The sequence below is a fragment of the Mytilus galloprovincialis genome, chromosome 2, assembly GCF_965363235.1.
Source record: "Mytilus galloprovincialis chromosome 2, xbMytGall1.hap1.1, whole genome shotgun sequence".
Lineage (NCBI taxonomy): Eukaryota > Metazoa > Mollusca > Bivalvia > Mytilida > Mytilidae > Mytilus > Mytilus galloprovincialis.
In genome coordinates, this window is record NC_134839.1 from 68,174,967 (window position 1) to 68,197,362 (window position 22,396).

General features: G+C 33.3%; 1 protein-coding gene across 4 annotated transcripts; it reads right to left on the minus strand.

Annotated features, from left to right (window-relative positions):
* Positions 1 to 10,068: 10,068 nt before the first annotated feature.
* LOC143064210 (ankyrin repeat domain-containing protein 45-like) lies at positions 10,069 to 20,464 on the minus strand. Of its 4 annotated transcripts, none has more exons than XM_076236864.1 (7): positions 20,320 to 20,464; positions 16,923 to 17,272; positions 16,185 to 16,352; positions 15,838 to 15,932; positions 14,941 to 15,079; positions 14,299 to 14,319; positions 10,069 to 10,227 (listed from the first exon to the last, which is right to left on the minus strand). In XM_076236864.1, coding segments are annotated over exons 1-7 (801 nt in total). In that variant the 5' UTR covers positions 20,322 to 20,464; the 3' UTR covers positions 10,069 to 10,201. The 4 variants fall into 4 exon arrangements, with proteins under 4 accessions (XP_076092979.1, XP_076092977.1, XP_076092978.1 ...); XM_076236862.1 differs by having other exon boundaries at positions 14,299 to 14,322; XM_076236863.1 differs by lacking the exon at positions 20,320 to 20,464 and adding an exon at positions 17,484 to 17,500 and having other exon boundaries at positions 14,299 to 14,322.
* Between the last annotated feature and the right edge of the window lie 1,932 nt (positions 20,465 to 22,396).

The window sequence follows — 22,396 nt, forward strand, 5'->3', positions numbered from 1 at the left end:
TGAAAGTGAAACTAAAGAATTTTGCAAGTTCCTTATTTTTTCTTTTTGTCGTTAAGAATCTGTATGAATTATGCTTCGTTTGCGTGCAAAAACAAGTCGACCAGAAGCGGTGCACATATTAGTACCCATTTGAAAACCAACTGTCGCTAAAATATCAATCAACCAAACTTAATGATGTCAATGAAAAAGTCCGGCATTTTAATATAATCGTTCGAGTATTTGTTATTGGAATCTGTTGTGGTATTCGCAAGGTAAAGATTTGTTCATGACCCTTTACAAGGAATTCATCATCGTAAAAAAGGAAAGCTAAGTGCGGTGTATCAACTTATCTTAATATCTTTTTTTGAAAATCGATTATCTGCTATATATATCGTCTCAAATTCCTACCAAAAGTAAGTAAAACGAAGTATTAAACATGTGCACCTTCAGAGAACTAACCTTGCTTCATGCATGCAGTGAATGATGAAGCATATTTAATAAGGGGCTTTATAAACACCAGAAGGGCGAAAATGTCATAATCGATCTGGTTTAGTAGGCGATGACACCTGCATGAATAAGACAATCAAGCTTTTGTTTCATGTTTATTCTCCCCGGGTTGTGTAAACGTTATTAACAAGTTATTCATATCAAAACTGGAACATATGTTTTGCTGCTGTTGCAACAATTCGGATTTAGCTTAGTGTTTTCGAGCGTTTTTTCATTCATCGTACACCATACAATGGAAACAATTTATAGTAAAATAGGTTCAATGTATGTATCCTTTTGTGGGTATATATGCAGAGCAGTATAATTATGCTAGGTATAGTCAGTAGTAAGATTTTACCCTACCCTACGCTTTGTTGGCATGCATTCATATCTGTATGGTTGATTGCCTACTTGTTTTTGTCTTTTTGAAATAAGGAGATGTAATGTGGTTGCCCATGGGACAAATATCCAGCTGAATCCAAAACGACGTCGATTTTAAAAGCAGATCTAAGCAGGTATAGCTCACCGTAAGACATTCAACAATAAGCAAAATCCATCATATGTAGTCAGCAAGAAAAGTCCCCAACCTGACAAAATTTGAAATAAAAACAATCCAATTAAATGACAACACAAAAACACGTAAAAACAGACAACAACCGACGACTACCACTGAAGTACAGGCTCCTGACTTGGGACAATCACATATATACAATGTGGCGAGATTAAACATGTTTGTGAGCGAACAACTCCTCCAAACCTTGGACAGTTGTGTAACAGTACACCATAAGAACACACTGAAAAAGTCTGTTGCAAACGCATGGCTTGACTCATCAGATTGCCACGGAGTGAGAGAAAAAAAAACACACAAACAAAGTGACAAAAGACATGAATAATCGACCTAAGAGTACTTACACTCACCGAAAGCTAGTTACCTCGAGCTAGTTACGAGCCAATAACCAACTAATAAATAATTCATGTTCTCTACGACTTCTTATGTTGTCCCACGTTTTCAGTTTTTGACCGTACTCTTTTGTTATCCTCTTTTTAAAAAAAGTAACAATGCCTAGCCTGTTTCTAATTTGCTTTTGCCTTGAATTGAGCTTCCAGTAAACACACATACATTTGAAAAACGAACATACACCAGCTAGAAGCAATGTTTAACATAAATTATTCTTTTCACACAACTTCTAACTTGCAAACTAGAGATCCTTATACTATGGTGGCCGGATGCGGCCATTTCCCCTTTTCGTGTTTTCGCGTTTTCTCCTCTCACTTTTCCAACGCGAAATCGGGAAATCGAGAAATCGAGAAAGCAAAATCGAGAAATTGAGAAATTGGGAAATCGGGAATCGGGAAATCGAGAAAGAAAAATCGAGAAATTGAGAAATCGGGAAATCGAGAAAGCAAAAAACGCGAAATCGAGAAATTCATTTCGCGTTTTCGCTTTCGTTTTTTCGCGTTTTTGCTTTCTCGATTTCTCGATTTCCCGATTTCCCTTTTTCTCGATTTCCCTATTTCCCAATTTCTCAATTTCTCGATTTCTCGATTTCCCGATTTCCCGATTTCGCGTTTGCAAAGTGAAGGAACAACACGAAAACGCGAAAAGGCGAAACGGCCGCATCTGGCCACCATATCATATTATATTCTTATGTTTTTAATTAATTTGAGCTAATCATTTAGAATTTTCATATAAATACAGGTTAGATACACCTTCAATTTTTTTTTATGGAATGTTAGAAATTTAGTGTGTGTGTGCGAACAACGAAAATAGATTTTACCAGATTCATTTATTGACCACTATCTCACTTTTTTGCACTTTTTAAGAGTCTTATATATAAATTCCTTGATGGTTATCTTTTTAATTCACTTTTGTCGGCTCTATTTTATGTACATGCCTGTTAGTTTATTGGCTTAATTGACAAAACTATCGAAGGGGTGAAATCATTACAAAATATTGGCATTCACCAATCCTTTAGAGTAAATCATTTAAAAACTGAAACAGGTTTAGAGTTGACCCAAAAAATAAAATTTGACCTTTGAGTGTTAATAATGTTATACTTAAATATTCATATAGTCATATCTCAACCCCATTGGTCCCCTTCTCTTGGTGAAGTCAGATTTGAAGAAGAAGAAGAAAATACTTTTGAAGTAGCCAAAGGAAATGCTTTAATTTAATTAAATCAGAAATAAATCGTGTGTGCCTCTCAAGTGCGAGCGATCGAATCAGATGGTTTAAAAAAAAAGAGCAAAAGAAGCAACAAAGAATGTAAAATGAGATTATGAAAATAATTATTGAATTTTCCGTAGCCTTACGACAACCAAACACACATACATACAAGATCAAAATTTGACTAAGGCCTATCCTTAAATTACATTCATCAAATAAATGTAACACATGATTCAGAAAAAAGCAACTGTTCCGTTTTCTTGCATTACAAGTTACCAATGTGAAAAGCATGAAGTCATTTTAGTGCTTTTTCGTTTGTGTTTATTTTTTCTATAGACATATTTGTATTGTATTGATTGTATTTAACATTGCCATAAAACACGAGGTTTGGCTAGCCAAAAAACCAGGTCCAACCATCATTTTCTTTTCTTAAAATGTCCTGTACCAAGTCAGGAAAATAGTTATTGTTATCTTATAGTTCGTTTCTGTGTGTGTTGCATTGTCGTTTGTTTATTGTTGCACTTCAGTGTTTCTATTGTTTCGTTTTTCCACTTATAGTTGATGTGTTTCCCTCGGTTTTATTTTGTAACCCGGATTTGTTTTCTCTCAATCGATTTATAACTTTTGAACAGAGGTATACTACTGTTGCATTTATATATAACTCTGAATTTCCCATATTCAATTACATTTTTAGAAATATTTTTGATTCGAGCATCACTAAAGAGGCATTCATTGTAACCACGCGCATCTCTGGTGAAGTAAAGTTGATCACATTTATGTTGTTAAAGGGACACTAGCTCCGAGATATATAAAAGATCTAAAGTATGTTTTTTTTTTGTTCGATCATTAATGAAAGTGAAATGGTAAAATAATAATTCGCTTTTAACAGCCAGTATGGTTCAATTTTGCCAAATTAAGATAAGAAACATTGATGATGAATTATTCAATTGCAAGTCAATAATTCTATCTTATTCAATCCGTATTCAGGTGAACTTCAATTCAACCCCTTACCTAGAGATGAATAATGCATGAGGAATGCGTGTACGTTTATTCAAAGGAAAAGTGTTCAACATTGAACGTGAAACAAAGGTTAATCATTTGATTGACTGTTTCGATCCACAAAAAAAAAAACCATTCTAATGCAGGTAAATATGATGATAAACATATATTCTTAATCAATAATATGAAATTAAACAGATCTAGAAAAGTCCAATTGCAAGAGTTTCTCTTTCTTTTTCCATCTGTAGTTATGTTTATATCGCTTATTTAACCATCGGAGGCCTTTGGATGTCAACTCGATAGTTGATTAGATGGCGTCTAGACTACAATACACACGAAACGAAGCTTCATATTATTGAACCCATGCCCTGTAAATTGTTTATTTAAGACTTTTTTATAATTTGGATAAATGTTTTACATGGTTATAAATCAAACATGAGAATTTGAGTCAAATCGGTGAACATGAATTTGACAGCAAGTGCCCCTTTGAAAAAATTGCCCGTCACTAGGTCGATGCCGCTGCTGGTGGAATGTTATTTTCCGAGAGCATCACCATCCCAGAAGCCAGTACTTTGATACTGGCATAACAATTCGGATATTCTTTAATTGGATTTTGCTATATAACAAAAGGTGAATCTTTGCAATCAAAGAAGTATACATCATACTAGAACACACCCGTGATATTTCGGGTCCGTGACTGAATTAAAGTATATAACTTTGCGCAAGCCTTATTTTAGTATTAGTATTGTCATCTGATAAAGTCATGCCGATTATAAGATACACAGTTTTCTCTGTTTTCAAATCTTCTCTGTTTGAACCCGTCGAACTGGAACTTATCAATTATTGGTAATATCAAGGATTTGTACTATACAAATCCTTGGTAATATTAATTATTTGGAAAACAAAAGGTCCTAGAATGGAGTATTTTTTAACTTCAACAGCATTGTCCTATATATTTAGTTATAAATAAAGTTGAATTCTTTGATTCGCTGTTTTACGTCATGCCCGCTAACAAATTGAAAACTGTACCTATACGCCTTATATATTACAAACAATTTAAAACTGAGGATGAATATATTAAACTATTACTTAATAACAAGTGTAGAAAAACACTTAGATTAATATCATCTTTTATTAATCATTCATTTGAATCAAGGAAAAATTTCCTTATAAATGAGTAATATGAACAATTTGAAGCTATAACATACAATATACTTATGTCAGTAGTCTATTCTTACAAATTAACCTATATATATTGATATTTATAACTGCACATTTCATTGTTCGAAATGTGCCCAATGATATGCTATGTAGTATTTATTGTTTAATTGCTGCATCATTACTATTAGTATACTAGTTGTATGGGCCGTTGCCAATTATTGTAATTGAGTTTGTGCCAATAAAATATTTGTATTTGTATTTGTATTTGTATATTTAGTCCAGATGTTTAGTATTCGTATTGTTATCTTAGAAAGTCTTACTGTAATTTTTAATCTACACCTTTGTACTATATTAGTTATATATAAAGTTGAATTCTTTGATTCGTCGTTTTTACGTGATGACGGCTGACAAATTGGACCTCGTAATTTTAGTATTATAGATATGTATCCGCGACTAATAATATGTGTATATATAAGTGTAAAATATAGAAAAAAAATGACCTTAATTAAGCGTCTGCAATAACTTTAAATAGTCATGGAAATTGGTCACCGTCGCTTTAAAAGAGGGTCGAAAGATACCAGAGGGGCAAAAGAGTAAACAATATTTTATTTTGAAACATTACAATTATGACAGTTTTATTAGGATTTGAAAAGAATTGAATTTTCCCTTTTACAAATACCTCTCACATTCAAATTCGTATGTCGAATATATAAACGTAAAACGTTTTAGTCTAAAAAAAGAAGACGAACAACAAACAAACAATTATAGCAAACAAAATATAACCTAAAAAACGTCAAAACTAAGCAACATGAACCCCAACAAAAACTTTGGATGATCTCAGAGTTGACTGATAAATTCAGTCAAAACAAATGTGGTAAAAAAATAGAATAAGAAATATTTATCAATTTAAAAAAAAAATCCTAAATACTGAACCCACGCACATATGAAACAGCCAAAACATTATGTGTCATCTTTTTTATTTTTTATCTTTTATAATTAAGACGGTTCCATTTCAACTGGATATTCGCCTGATTAAGCAAGATGTTTTGTTAATTTTATGCAAACTATTCCCAACCTTATCTCGCATTTCGAATTTTCACCAATAAGACTGCACACGCTGATATTTGTTGCATGCTCTCCTGGTCATGGTTAATCTTATGTTGAGATCAAGAGATTTCCTAAAGGTGATATATAAACTACATATTGTCAGTGAACCATGAAAATCTGGTCGAAACCTGACAGATCGAGATGTAAATCTTATAATAAATCTTTAAACTAAGTAAAGTTGACATATTGATTATAGTATCCGAGAAACGAATCTTATCACAAAAACTAAAAATATGACCAGTGAAGCAGAAAAATGAGGTCGAAGTAAGGCCGTGAGTCCCGTCAGACAGGCATGAACACATGACAATCTTTACATACACAAAATAAAGTTGACTTATTTTTTACATGCAATATCTGAAAGAAAAAAAAAGAATCACGAAAAATCTTACGTTAACCAATGAACCAGGAAAATTAGATCAAGATCAATTTGACAAAAGAATCCAATCAGACACATGAACACCTCACAATTTGGCATTACATACACCAAATACACTGACTTGCTTACAGTTTTGGAAAAATACTCCTATTCATAAAAACTTACAGTTGACCAAAAAAAAAATTAAAAATTAGGTCAATATCAGATGAATCCACTTCAATGGAATAATTGTAATGTAAATGGGGTGTGTTGGGATCCGTCACAAAATTTTGCAACTCCGGCGCATGCTTGCGTCTGTCCCAAGTCGGGAACTACTAGACTCTGTTTGTCTTGACTGTGTGTTTTTTAAATTTTGGTTCTTTCACATGTTTTGGAGTTTAATGTAGTGTCATTAAGCTGAGCTAGTATACATTTGTGTTTAGGGGCCTAATGGAATCCGTATCTGATTAATTATTGTCTTGCTGCATTGAAGGCTCATTGGTGGCCTTGGGCTGTTTTCATGCCCTTTGGTCAGGTTGTTTGTCTCTTTGGCACATTCCCCGTTTCCATACTCAATTTCAAATAGTGCTGACCTATTGCTGTTAATATTTGAAAAACAGATCAAACCAGCAAAAAGTAATAACCAACAACCCAGGAAAACGTAATAACCAACAAACCAGGAAAATTAGGTCAAGGTCAGTTGGGCATTTGTAACTTATAAATTTAATACACCAGAAACAATTAATATTCATTATGAATCTGAGATATGGAAACTTTGATCACTGATCCATAAATGAGGTCAAGATCAGAGGAATTTATTTCTACCTTGAAACTGACTTTCTATACTAAATTTGAAAATTTTAGGGCAGATAGATTTTGACCTGATTACCAATTCACCCTATGTCAGATTTTCTCTAAATGTTTTGGTTTCAGAGTTATAATCCAAAAACTGCATTTTACTGCTATGTTCTACTTTTAGCAATGATGGCAATCTTGGTTTATGGGCAGGGTCATCAGACACATTTTTAAAACTAGATACTCTAATAATGATTGCGGCCAAGTATAGTTAAATTTGTCCCAGTAGTTTTCGAGGAGAAGGTTTTTGTAAAAATTAACAGACATCAACGGACGACGGACGACAAGTGATGAGAAAAGCTCACTTCTCACTTGGCCCTTCAGGCCAGGTGAGCTGAAAAGTAAATATCTGTTGGAAAAGGCTTGAATCATCTTATTGCATGAAGAACAAAAGAAATATTAAAAGCTAAAACACAAAGTATAATCTTAGAGTACAGAAAGCAAGTTTAAAGCGAAATTCATCTTATAAATAAACCATGTTTTCCAAGACTAGGACTGAGACTTCCTAAAAAATATTTTAGTCCTTTTCATTAATGGTTGCAACTTTTTTGATACCGCTTAGTGGGTTAATCGCGATTTTCATTGAATTAGGTATACAAAATATTTGGCGGTTACTATTATGGTGGTTTCAAAACCTTCATTAATTCCTTTGCATATGCACTTTAAAATTGGCGGAATTTATTTTTAGCTCACCTGGCCCAAAAGGCCAAGTGAGCTTTTCTCATCACTTGGCGTCCGGCGTCCGTCGTCGTCCTGCGTTAACTTTTACAAAAATCTTCTCCTCTGAAACTACTGGGCCAAATTTAACCAAACTTGGCCACAATCATCATTGGGGTATCTAGTTTAAAAAATGTATCCGGTGACCCGGCAAACCAACCAAGATGACCGCCATGGCTAAAAATAGAACATAGGGGTAAAATGCAGTTTTTGGCTTATAACTCAAAAACCAAAGCATTTAGAGCAAATCTGACATGGGGTAAAAATGTTTATCAGGTCAAGATCTATCTGCCCTGAAATTTTCAGATGAATCGGACAACTTGTTGTTGGGTTGCTGCCCCTGAATCGGTAATTTTAATAAAATTTTGCTGTTTTTGGTTATTATCTTGAATATTATTATAGATAGAGATAAACTGTAAACAGCAATAATGTTCAGCAAAGTAAGATCTACAAATCAGTCAACATGACCAAAATGGTCAGTTGACCACTTTAGGAGTTATTGCCCTTTATAGTCAATTTTTAACCATTTTTCGTAAATCTTAGTAATCTTTTAGAAAAATCTTCTCCATTGAAACTGCTGGGCCAAATTTAACCAAACTTGTCCATAATGATCATTGGGGTATTTAGTTAAAAAAATGTGTCCGGTGACCCGGTCAACCAACCAAGATGGCCGCCATGGCTAAAAATAGAACATAGGGGTAAAATGCAGTTTTTGGCTTATAACTCAGAAACCAAAGCATTTAGAGCAAATCTGACAGGAGTAAAATTGTTCATCAGGTCAAGATCTATCTGCCCTGAAATTTTCAGATGAATCGGACATTCCGTTGTTGGGTTGCTACCCCTGAAATGGTAATTTTAAGAAAATTTTGCTGTTTTTGGTTATTATCTTGAATATTATTATAGATAGAGATAAACTGTAAACAGCAATAATTTCCAGCAAAGTAAAATCTACAAATAAGTCAACATGACCAAAATGGTCAGTTAACCACTTTAGGAGTTATTGCCCTTTATAGTCAATTTTTAACCATTTTTCGTAAATCTTAGTAATCTTTTAGAAAAATCTTCTTCTCTGAAACTACTGGGCCAAATTTAACCAAACTTAGCCATAATCATCATTGGGGTATCTAGTTAAAAAAATGTGTCCGGTAACTTGGCCAACAAACCAAGATGGCCTCCTTGGCTAAAATTAGAACATTGGGTAAAATGCAGTTTTTGGCTTATAACTCAAAAACCAAAGCATTAAGAGCAAATCTGACAGGAAGTAAAATTGTTGATCAGGTCACGATCTATCTGCCATAGAATTTTCAGATGAATCAGATAATCGGTTGTTAGGTTGATGCCCCTGAATTGGTAATTTTGAGGAAATTTTACTGTTTTTTTGTTATTATCTTGAATATTATTATAGATAGAGATAAACTGTAAACAGCAATAATGTACAGCAAAGTAAGAACTTAAAATAAGTAAGTATGACCAAAATAGTCAATTGACCCCCTAAGGAGTTATTGCCCTTCATAGTCAATTTTTAACAATTTTCTTAAAATTTGAAGATTTTCAATAACATTTTCCACAGAAAGTACTGTTATAGATAGAGATAATTGTAAGCAGCAAGAATGTTTAGTAAAGTAAGATCTACAAACACATCACCATCACCAAAACACAATTTTGTCATGAATCCATCTGTGTCCATTGTTTAATTTTCACATAGACCAAGGTGAGCGACACAAGCTCTTTAGAGCCTCTAGTTAAGATTTTTTTTGAATCCACAAAAATAAATGTACACTCCGCGAAAATAACCCACTATACAGTAGTTGTTTGGGATATCAACCATTCTTCCAATATAAAAGATTATGGAAGTATCATTCTTTCAATCACATTTAAGCTACAGAAGGGGGTGGGGGCTCTGTGGCAGAGTGGTCTAAATAGTTCAGCCACTGTATCACCTGCATATCAACAATATGTGTGTGAGTTTAAGTCCCCCATATGGCAGTTGTGTTATGACTCCAATCTTAATTGACTAGAATTGTCAGTTTTTGTACCAAAGGAGTGTGGTACAATCTGGCGGCTTTCTCAACCAAAATAAAAATGGCCACCAAAAATCAGCCAACAGTGCTGAAAGAGATGTTAAACACTAAGCAATCAATCTTGCAACTTTCAAGTTTTCACTTCTGGTGGCAACCATGTTTGAAGGCAGTTTGGGGTCATTAACCATTATTTTCTTTACTAATAGTAAATTTAATGAATATGTTATTTCAACAATTTATTCAAAACATTTTTTTTAAATAAAAATAATAACGAAATACACATGATGTATCATTTAAGTCTTTTAACACACTAAACTCCTCCTTCTGAATGGTCTGTACTGCTCTGGCTTTTATTTACCTTTTTTCGCTCCTTTCTGTGGCTAAAAGTAGAAAAAAATAATGCATTTTTCTTATATATGTATGGTGAATATGCCCAGATGCAATCAACAAAAATATCAAAAAATCAACTTTGAAATAAATCAAATGTAAATAAATCAAATACCAAAGTAAACTTGAAGAGGCTAAAATCCCTGATTATCATAAAGTAGCTATATTTGCATTTAATTATTTTGGAGTTTTTCACTATGCAATTATGGAGTTGCTGTTAGAAATTTGCTTAAACTATGAAATGTGCCCATAATCAAAATTTTACTGCAGTATAAATCATTTCAAAATTACATAGCTATAGCCTTTAAGTCATTTATCAATGATATGGGAGACACCTCTTCTCTTTTTCTCTATATGCACACAAATTCAGAAAGAAAAGTACAAAAATGTATATATTTTTCATAAATTCTTTAATTTGTCTTACAAGCATTACAAAAAATTACAAAACTTAGAATTCCCAAGTGATAAAAAGATTTCAGGTTGATGAGTCTTGTCAGTTTTATATTGTTTGGAAAAGATTAATATACAAGATAAGATTAAAATCAAATACATGCATTTACAAAGATCCTGTAAGAGTTATAATATTAAAATATACTGAGCCAAAAAAGTTTAGCAACAAAAATGTGAAATTTTATTTTATTACAAAATCATAACAACATATAATTTGAATAATAACAAAATGGAATTAAGACATGTCAGAAGCAACATGAATGTTTATCATTCAAATTCATTTGGATTTTCTTTGTATGGAGCGTGGGAAGGTCAAATTGCAGAAATGAGTATAGTGTTATTCAAAATCAATTTCCGAGCCATGCCCTAAGTGCACCAATGAAGGATTGGCAGGCACACCAGCAGCTGCCCTTAGTAATGCATTACTATTGTGGCCGGAAAAACACTTGTCACGTGTTGACGTAAAGCAAAGGTAGCGCTCCTCCCCTGACGATAGTTTTTTTTTGGTCTATGAGATATCGACCTATCCTGTGCAGTTGCAATTTGTTGATGTCTGTTTGTTAGTCTTTAAACTGATGCCTTATGCAAATTAAATCGAGCCAAGATGTCAGCAACACTCATTCTGGCATCAACCATTCCAAGAGCTTTCTGGAGATCATTTTCGAGGTGGCCTGGTTGACGCCACACACAATTTTTTCAAAGGTGTATGTGTTTTTCTTACCAATGGTGTGTTTCTGAACATTAGTGAAAAAGAAATTTTTAATATTGTTTTAAAAGTACAGGTACAGAAGGTAAAACATCAATTACACTTGCAAAGCTGAAATGGCGCCAAATCAATCACCAGGGGAAAAAATACGACAGTTTTAAATTACAGGTAATTATATCAATGATGTTTAAAAAAAATAATTCCAGAAACAACCAAAAAAAAATTAAAAAAAAAAAGTGTTGCTAAACTTTTTTGGCTCAGTATATGAATCAAATATTGTCAAATTATAGCATAAAGTTCTTTCTTCATGAACAGAAACAATTCACACATTTACCACCTGAATTCAGTCCAGTAAAACATGCACTGGCAGAGTTTTCTATAAGCATTGCTGCCCTACTTATCTGGAGAAAATTTTCTGATATGTTTCAAATATTACATATAATCATCATACGTATATTGAAGTTGACAGCTAAGAAAAAAGACCTAAGTTGCACCTAAGTTGCAGGTAACAAAAATTGTTTTACACTAGGCAGCCAAGAATTGAATTTGGATATGTTAACTTAACCAAAATCGATGAAGCATAACTTATATGCCAGGTTTGGTTTACTTCTGGTTAGACTCACACTTTTAAGACAATTTAAATTTCTTGTACCAGATAAAATATTTACAATACATTTAGTTATTTCTATCTGTGTCAATAAATCACTGAACTCAGATAATAGAAACCCCAGACCCTTTTAAGGAAAATTAGAGTCAAACTCACTAGCTGCATTCCAATACCAAAAAAAGACCCATGTTTGTCTGCTATAGCTTCAATAGCACAAAAATCATATTGATCAAGTATTTAGATTATTTTTCTTTTTCAAAATCTCTCTGAAATGTTACAAAAATTTAATTTCTGTTATCCCATACATTATAGGGGCAGCATGAGCAAAATGACTGAACAGTTATAGAATAATAGACAAGTTTCAAGTGTGATGCATTTCCGTCAAAAATTTGGTTTTAGTGAATATCAATCGTGCGTTAAGGGGCCTCTTCAGGGGCGGATGCAGGAATTTTCGAAAGGGGGGGTGCTAACCCAGGGCAAAGGGGGGGTGCAGGGGGGTACAAAACATATGTCCCGATACAAATGCATTGATCGGCAAAAATAAAGGGGGGTGCGCACCCCCGGAACCCCCCCCCTGGATCCGCCACTGCTCTTCACTTCTGTTCCCATGTTGAGTAAGTGGTTGTAAAACTATGATGCTATATTGCACGAATTATTCTGCAAATTAAATTCCCATAATTGACAATCAGCACTGCTGTCATTAGGAAATTGTGATTAACTACCTACAGAACAAACATAATTTCTAGTTTATTCTGCACAATGACGATCACTAAGACGCTTGAAGAACGTTAATAGTGCAGGCATACAGGCAATCCCTCCATCTGGTAAATTAATGTTATAAAGGTGCGCATAATTGACGAGTTTTTTCCGGTGAATGACTAATTCAAAAGTGGTCAATTCTCACATGCATTTGCATGTGTATTGTTTTTTTCTATATTCAATTTTCTATTCTGTCATTTTCAAATGCACTAAAGATGAAAATTCAAGTCTATTAAAAAGCTTTAAATTGTTTTAATCAAAATGTTCAACTACTGTCAGAAAAAATGTGCACTGCAATGATTAAATCTGCTTACAGAATGTTACAAAAACAGATGGTGAAATCAACACTACGTAACATTCTCGTGAAACCAGAGTTCCATGTCCACATATTGGTCTAAATCATGAACATCTGGTTAAGTTTGTCTGCAATTCTGTACTGAGGTTTATCAAATTAATATTTTTCAATTAGTTAGAAGTTCATACTTTAATGTAGAAAAGCAATAGCCAGAATATTAACTTACATTTTAGCTTCATACTGTCAGATTTAACTTTATACACAAAATCAAACATCTTATGTGTTGTTCTTTGAACTTTTCAGGAAAATTACAGAGCACATGTTTTAAGAAAAAAAATATAAATTTGTCTTTAAATAACTCTAATTTAAAAATCAGTATAATGATAAAGAATACTGCAAAAGTAACTTTTCTGACATCTAAATTAACTGAATGAACTTTTATAATTTGAGATGAACCATGTAGTACACTAAAGGTCTTGTCTCAGATTTGAGGAAAGATAATTAATAGTATGCACAGTATAGTCAGAAACTCTGGGCAACGAGAATGAGCACACTCAAAATTCATTCTAATTCACAGAACGATTTCAATGTAAAGTCAAGTTTACAAACACACAGGATTCAAATTGACATACACACATTAGTCTAGTACTTACTGATTCAACTGTGATTAAAATGAAATTATACAAACATAACATTTCAAGAGCCAACACATGCAAAAAACATAAAAATAAATACAAAAAATCCTTTTAACGGTACGATTTAAATTTTAAGGCAAAACAAACTGATTGTGATACAGCTGTGATACATGTATTACATAATCTGTCATTTGATGCTTTTAGTTAGTATTCATGTACATTCTTTTCTTATCTCAATTTGGTTGAAATTACAAATAATTTTGTGCATACATGACGTATTCAGGCTTTACTAGACTATATAATTAGGTTAGATGTATATAAGGCAGTGAGTCCTAAGACACAGACATTCAGTTTGAACAAGTTTCTGTTTAACTAGAGATCACTTTAGAAGGATTTCACTATTACAAACAGCTGACCACTGATGCGAAAGAGAAGGTTACTTAGTATATTGGTTAACATAAAAAAATTGAAAATGGTGGAAGCTGAAGGGGGACAACTCTGTATCTCATCTCATAGGCCTTTAATGGAATGGAGTTACAGATATTGCTAAAAAGATGGAACAAAGTAACAAATCAACATAAACAATATCAAGGATTTTAATCATAAACTTACCCAATGACAGAGCACTTATTTCTACTAAATTATCAATTTAAAATATTACCAATGTGAACAAATTTTTAAATCTAGTATGGCATGTACATTTTCATCAACATTTTTTTACAACAGCAAATTTTAATTTAAAAAAGGTAAGTTAAAAAAATCGCCTATGCTTAATTTAGGTCATTTAAATTTTCTGTATGCATACATTTACTTCAAGTTTAAGAAAATCAATGGTATAGGATAAAATAAACAACGGAAATAAGTCTAATAAAATTATATTTATATGCAATTCCATGATCTACCAAAATATGTTCAAGTGTTTATGAATACATGTCGAAGAATAAATGTTAACCTGCTGGTCTGAGAAATTATAGCCAGTGCATATTTGAAGACTTGCTTTGCTTTTTAACTGGCAAACACTATCATCCATTAGACACGTACAATCAAAATGGTCTACTTTTAAATAGATATAAGAAAATGTGGTACGAGTGCCAATGTGACAACTCGATCTCCACCCAAGTCACAATTTGTTAAAAACTTTTTAACCCTGAAATTCACAAAATAACCTATACCAATTGCCAAAACCAAAAAGTTACACAAACCTGCCCAACAAATACATGTACAAGAAATAAATAAATATAAATGTGTACATACGAGGTTCATTAAGTTTTTGCATGATAGGATTGATTACTTCCTCTAGTGCCATTTTCTGTGTGATAAAATCTTTAGTTGTAGCATCAGTTGTCCTCTCTACCCATTCAGCTTTCTCTTTACATGTATTTGTAATAATGTTCTGAAAAAAACCAACATAATACATGTATATACCACGTTTATGGGATATTTGACAACACCATAAATAAGTAAACTTATTGTTTTCTAAAAAACATTACTATCTAGTATTTATAATGAAAGATAATAAGGCAAAGAAGTACAAATGTAGGTTTCAAAGTGGTTCAATATTGGCACTGACATGTAAATTCATAAGGGGCTTATGTTGCCTTCAATTGACTGTTTTTTGCTTCAGACAACATTAGCAACAGGCATGCCATTGGATGAACCTTTTTTTTGTTTTGTTAGAAGGAACTTTTTGTTACAATGTGCTTAAGAATATGAAAGCCTGCCATTTATGCACCCTTATCTTGAATGTAGATGATACAATGTATGATTGTGGACTATTTAGTATGAGACCTGAACTCCGATATATACAATTTAATTGATTAATTTATTAATTTCATTAAGATAAAATGTTTACAAGAAAAAATGTACATGTACATGTAAAGTTGTAAACCCATTAGATTCAAAAGCTAAACCCCTGTGATTTTTAATAGATATAAGAAGATATGGTACGAGTGCCAATGTGACAACTCGATCTCCACCCAAGTCACAATTTGTAAAAGTAAACCATTATTGGTCTTCAACACAGAGCCTTAAACCACGTGCTTAAACCCATAAAGGGCGCCCAAAAACTTGTCTAGCTTATTATAGAAGATTATATCTTGACTTGCCAATGCTATTTGATTGTTACGTAATTAAATTGCTGTCTCCACTTACTTTGTCATCTTTGGTTAACCTCCCTTGGACTTTCTCTCCATCTGCCAGAGTTTCTTGTGTTGTTTTAATGAAGTTTTGCAGATCAACTTTAGCTTCTACAAAAATATCAACGTCAAAGCTCATGAGAAGATTCTAGACTAGTGTAAGAACAATCACTCTTTTATGCCAACAAGCATTACACTCAAAAATAAAGATGACTAAACAATTAAATTGTTTTATGCATTGCAAATATTAGTATAAATACATGTCAGATAAATATGTTTTTTAAAAGATAAAGCAAGCAATTATCTTTACAGGACAATTTCTATGAGAATCTCATTATCAGAAAGATTTTTAAAAACACAAACCGGCCCAGTCTAAAAAGTCAACACATTCAGTCTTGTTATATCGGAGGGCTGTTTCTCTTGGTCTTTCTCCGTGAATGTTCTTCTGTTGTAAATCTGATAGTGCTTCTACCAAAACTTTCAATACACCTAACTTTCCCCAGGCAGCTGCATGATGCATTGCGCAGTAACCTAAAATAAAATTTAAAATAATCGACATATTATTAACCTTTTGTGAAAGTTAAGCAATATTTTCTAGATTTAAACTTCATACATTTGTACTTTGAATTAATTAGTAGTTTTGATCTATGATGGTAATAAGCATTGTGTACATGTTTCATAATATTTGGTTCAGGCAAACTTCAGTTAGAGAACTGAAACAAATTAAAGTAAGAACGTACAGACAAGGGTAAACCCTTTTAAAAATACACCTCATTGGTATTTCATTTTGTCCAAATTAATACTGGACATTCCAAAGGTTCCTTTATAATTTTGATGTCATAATAGATAGTATCTGACACCGCAATGAAACAGTTATTGTTGTATGATGTCAATAGTTCAAGAGGCACAGATTCATGGGTCAAGCAGCACAGATTCATGGGTCAAGCAGCACAGATTTCAATTTTAATAGCAATAAGGTGTACATGTATGCCCCCTCTGCTACTGATGGGGCTTAAAAAATAAATTGAACTAGAATGCAAGGTTAGCATCCAGTATTGTTTGTATTTAGTAGTACAATGTACATGTGCCATGTAGTATTACCTTGACAGTTAACTGCCAAAACATCAGCACCTCGCTGAATCAATTCCTTCGATATATCACCACGTCCTAAAGTAGCTGCTAGATCAAGTGGCGATTTTCCATCTTCTCCACGTTGATTTATCAACTCAGCAACTGTATCTTTGTAAGCATCCTCCTCATCTTCAAAACACTTCACAAATCTTTGTGAATCATTTTTCAAAATACAGTGTGTAACGATTGTGGTGTTTGGAAGCAGAATTTCAACTTCTTTTTCCTCTTGTTCTCCGTCAGGTGTCATCTTTTTTCTTCTTCTGCCACTTTTACATCCGCCACACTTGGCTGATTTTGTTGTCTGCTTTTTCCGGTTTTCCCTACAGAAATGTAAACAATTTCACGTTGATATGGAAATGGATCTCTATCCAATAGATGTTTGACTTTAACCAATGCACTCATGAAAGCAAACACCACACCACACCACTGTGTTAGGGTTAACAATTTCAAATGTTACATGTTTATGTGATTAGTGAGATTATATCAAATATACTATGCGTTATATGTGTTAAATCTAACAATCGCCCCTACATATTTTTGGGATAGCGTCAAGGTAAACAACACAAAATTAAACGCTCAGAGGATTTCTATATTTATGAAAAGTGATAATAAAGTATAAAACCGTTACCGGTCACCCAGTGCTTGGACTCCTGACTTAGGAATTAAAAAAAAAATAATGAAAATACACTATGACTACATATACAATGACTATTTCAACAAATCAATATTTTTTTTATAAGATTTGTGACAAAAAATCTAATAAGGATACAAACTGGTAAAATCACAAAAATACTGAACTTTGAGGAAAATTCAAAAAGGAAAGTCTCTAATCTTATCCGAAGGCAAAAGGCAAAATCAAATGCTGAAACACATCAGACGAAATTCGGAATGGATAGCAATTGACATATTCCTAACTTGGCACAGGTTTTTTCTTATGTAGAGAATGTCGGATTCAAGATTTTAATATCCCATTAACAAAATTCTAACTCATTTTTACTGTTTTGTAATTAGCATTTACAACTAAAAAAAATTCATGATGACGATACAAACTAAGTATTATCTGTTGTGATTAGTTTAAATGCATGTTTAAGCCACATTTGCAATTTTCGAAAAACATATTAACGACTAAAATTAATGAATTTTGATGTAAATTATTTTTTTCATAGTATACTGGTACCCGACAAATACAACTTCTTTTTGAAACTAAGTCACCCACTTTCAAACCAGTCCTACATTGTTCTTTATGACTAGCCGCTAGGGACTATAGACTCTGCTCCAATAAATAGTAATCATGTGGATAGTACAACAGAAAATTTCTTCCGGAAAAAAGGTTTCCGAACCATTCTCTCTTTAGTTCTTTATGGCTAGGGATTATAAACCGTTGACTGTACTTACGTATATCTTTTGGATAGCACTACAACGGGAGGGTAAAGAATTTCTTGGGTGAGCATTCTTAAAGGCCGTATTACGGAAAAAAAAGTATAATTTGATAAAATACGCATTGGGGTTATCCACAAGTTGAAACCCATTACCTCGGCAGTTCTGTATGGCTAGAGATTATAGACTCTGCTAAAATAAATAGCAATTGGGTAGTACTACAAAGAAAGGGCACATAATTTGTGGGGTAAGCATTGCTAACGGCCGAACATTTAGTCCGAAACATGGAAATAAAGCCAATTCGATAAAATACGCATTGGGGGCACCCACCTCCGACCCATTGTCTCGCTAGTTCTTTATGGTTAGGGATTATAGACGCTATCCTTTTGCATAGCTCTTGGATAGTATTACAACGTGAGGGCATAGACTTTCTGGGGTAAACATTCTTAAAGGCCGAAAATGTCGTCCGTAACAAAAGTTAAAATTTGATAAAATACGCATTGGGGTCACCTACTTGTTAAAACCAATTATCCGGCAGTTCTGATCTAATGAATAGCAATTTAATAGTTATATAACGAAAAGGCAAAGAATTTCTATAGTTAGCAATAGAAAATTTCGTCCGAAACATGAAAGTAAAGCCAAATGCGATAAAATACGCATTGAGGGCACCCACTTCCCGACCCATTGTCTCTGTAGTTCCTTATGATAAGGGATTATAACTGGTGCTCTAATGTATAGCTATCGGATGGTACTACAACATGAGGGTACATAATTTCTAGGATAATCATTCCTAACGGCCGAAAATGTCGTCAGAAACATAAAAATAAAGCCATATTCGATAATATACGCATTGGGGCAACCCACTTTCCGAACCATTGTCTCTTTAGTTCTGTAAGGCTATGGATTATAAAGGCTGCACTTACGTATATCAATTGGATAGTCCTTCAACAAGAGGATAAAGAATTTCTTGGGTTAGCATTTTTAAAGGCCGAACATTTCGTCCGTAACACGAAAAAAAAGGTCAAAATTGATAAAATACGCGTTGGGGCTACCAACATGTTTAACCCATTGCCTCGGCAGTTCTGTATGGCTAGGGGTTATAGGCTCTGCTCTAATAAATAGCAATTGGGTAGTACTACAACGAAAGGGCAAATAATTTCTGTGGCTAGTATTCTTGAAGGCCGAAATATTGTTCCATACACGGGGAAAATGTCAAATTTGATAAAATACGCATTGGGGTCACCCACAAGAATTTCTGGAGTAGGCTTTCTTAAAGGCCGAACATTTCGCCCGTAACACGGGAAAAAAGTCAAATTTAATCAATTACGCATTGGGGTCACCCACTTTAACCCATTGTCCGGAAGTTGTGCATGGCTAGGGATTATAGGCTTTGCTTTCATAAAAGCTAACGAATAGAACTACAGCGGGAGGATGAAGAATTTTTGGGGTGAGCATTTAGAACACCCACTTTCCGACCCACTGTCTCTGTAGTTTTTTTATGGCTAGGGATTATTAACTCTACCCTAACGTATGTCTATTGAATAGTAATACAACATGAGGGTAGAGAATTTCTGGGGTAAGTATTCTCAAAGGCCGAACATTTCGTCCGTTACACGGAAAAAAGTCAAATTTGATAAAATACGCATGGGGACACCCACTTTCCGACCAATTATCTCTCAACTATCGAATTTGGCCTTATCTCCATGTTTCGGACGACATTTGCGCCCTTTAAAAATGCTTACCCAAGAAATTCTTTAAAATTCTTTTTTAAACAGAGACAATTTGGGAAAGATATTTTTCTTAGTTATGCACAACATACGAGTCGACGGAAAAAGGAAAAAAAACAAATGAATATTTAAATGGTTCCAAATCAAATTATGTCACAAATCAAGTGACATGTATCTTACTGTTAAGGATGTTATTTTTAGACATTCCTGTCACACAAAAGAAAATATTAAAACTATAAGTATACAAATGTATAAGTACTTACATTGCACGCAGGCTTGTCGTCTGGGCTTTTTAAAAGTGTCGTATTTAAGGTAGTTGCATGTTTTATTACCAAAGTAAAATTCATCAGAACGTTTAACTAAATCGATACGAAAGTGAATAATTGCTACTTTGGACGTCTAAAGCCTGGTTGGAATCAAATATTTTAAACCGACCGGATAACGATAACTACATATTCAATAATGGTAATATTATGCAGTTTATCCGGCTATTATTAACCTATAATTACGGAATACTTTGGCACTTCTTTCTTTGTTCATAATTTGTTTACTTTCGTAATATAAATATTAGCAAGTGTAATTATGTTGTCCATTGACAGAATTCACAAAAGAAACACCGCATCATTCAGTCAACTACCTCAACTAGCAAAAATGTCAAACTTACTTTTTAGAGTACGTGCTTATAATTTAAACGAAAAGTAAAATTTGAAATAAAAAGCTGTAAAGGCAAGAGATTAAGGGATTTGAAATTGCGCGATTGCTTAACGTCCAGTTGCAACTATTTCATTCAGCTTCAGGACGAGGAAAAACTAACAATTTATACACAACATGCTCTGCAAAGTAGATCGACGCGGTGATTGACCGACAGGATATCTGGACTGTCACTGAAGTAAGGGTATGATGGATATGGGCAACCACATGCTAGCAAATAAACCCAGATTTCCTCTAGTCAATGACATGTTCACATGCCTGTCAACGCAGTATGTTTCTGTAGTGATTGTCTGGTTATATCTTTATGCCTTTGTCATTTCTGGAATATTTATGGTTAATCGAAGATAGTCTGTGTTATATTTCATCACAACTTTTAAGATTCTGAGCAACTGAGAGTATGATGTTTTGTGTAGTTGAATTGTGTGCTTTGCAAGAGTTCCATATGTCACTCTCAGTATACTGAAAGAACAAACTAACAAATTACCGTTTATTCCGTGGGATTCTATTATGACATATGGAACTCTCAAGTGAAGATCGTTTGTTGACTTCTATAGATATCATTGGTTTATACGTCTTCGGTTGACCGTATGATTGTTGTCTCTTGAAGTATTAGATGTATACAACGCAACAACTTTTAATCATATAAAAATATGATAGTTATTTCCGTGTCAGTAAATACGTAACAGTCGTATTGTATGATCTGGACCAAAACTTTAATCATAGATATCAACAAACGAAAATGATAACCATGCACAAGACATATAGAATACAAACAACAATAGACAAATATCATTGCAATAGGCCAAGCTCTAAATAGCCCCGTAAATAAATGTAGCAAAAACAATCAAAGATCTGCATTTAAATTCACCTCTCGACCCAAATCATCCGAAAAATTTAACGAAAATCCTGACTTGAAAATGTGGTTTTGCTAAATCAGTTTTAAAAAAAAAACCCAACACAATCTTCACCCTTTTTTAATTCCGATCAGTAAATAAACTGACAAAACCCACACAAAGTAACATACTATTAAAACCAGTGCATGAAAATCTTTTAATTCCGAAGACAATATAAAAGATTACAAACAAAAGAAAATAAATGACAAATTGCATCGTATCAAATATACTAGCAGCTACCGAAAGCGACCTAGATTTGATGATAAGAAATGTTATATACACTTACAGCACTTCATAACAAAATTCATACATCAACTTCACGAAGTCTTGTGCAAATCCCAAAACAAAAGAAACGGTTTAGTATTTCTTCCACCTATTTTCTGTATTTAAAAAATGGCCATACCAAGTCAGGAATATGACAGTTGTTTTCCACCCGTTTGATGTGGTTGAGCTTTTGATTTTCCCTTTTGATAAAAGACTTTCCGTTTTGAATTTTCCTTGGAGTTCACAATTTTTTCTTTTTCCTTTTTCTCTATATATGTTTGCCAATTGATATGTTTCAAAAAATATACGAAATGTAATGATTGAAAAATTACAGTTTAACCATAACATGTATTAATGAGTCTATTAAGTCAATGGGAGGGCTAGACTTTATGAACAATTTCTAAAAACTTTGGTGATCCTGTTGGTAGTAAGACCAAACAAAATTTATTGTGTGTTTTAGTTTGATATGGTC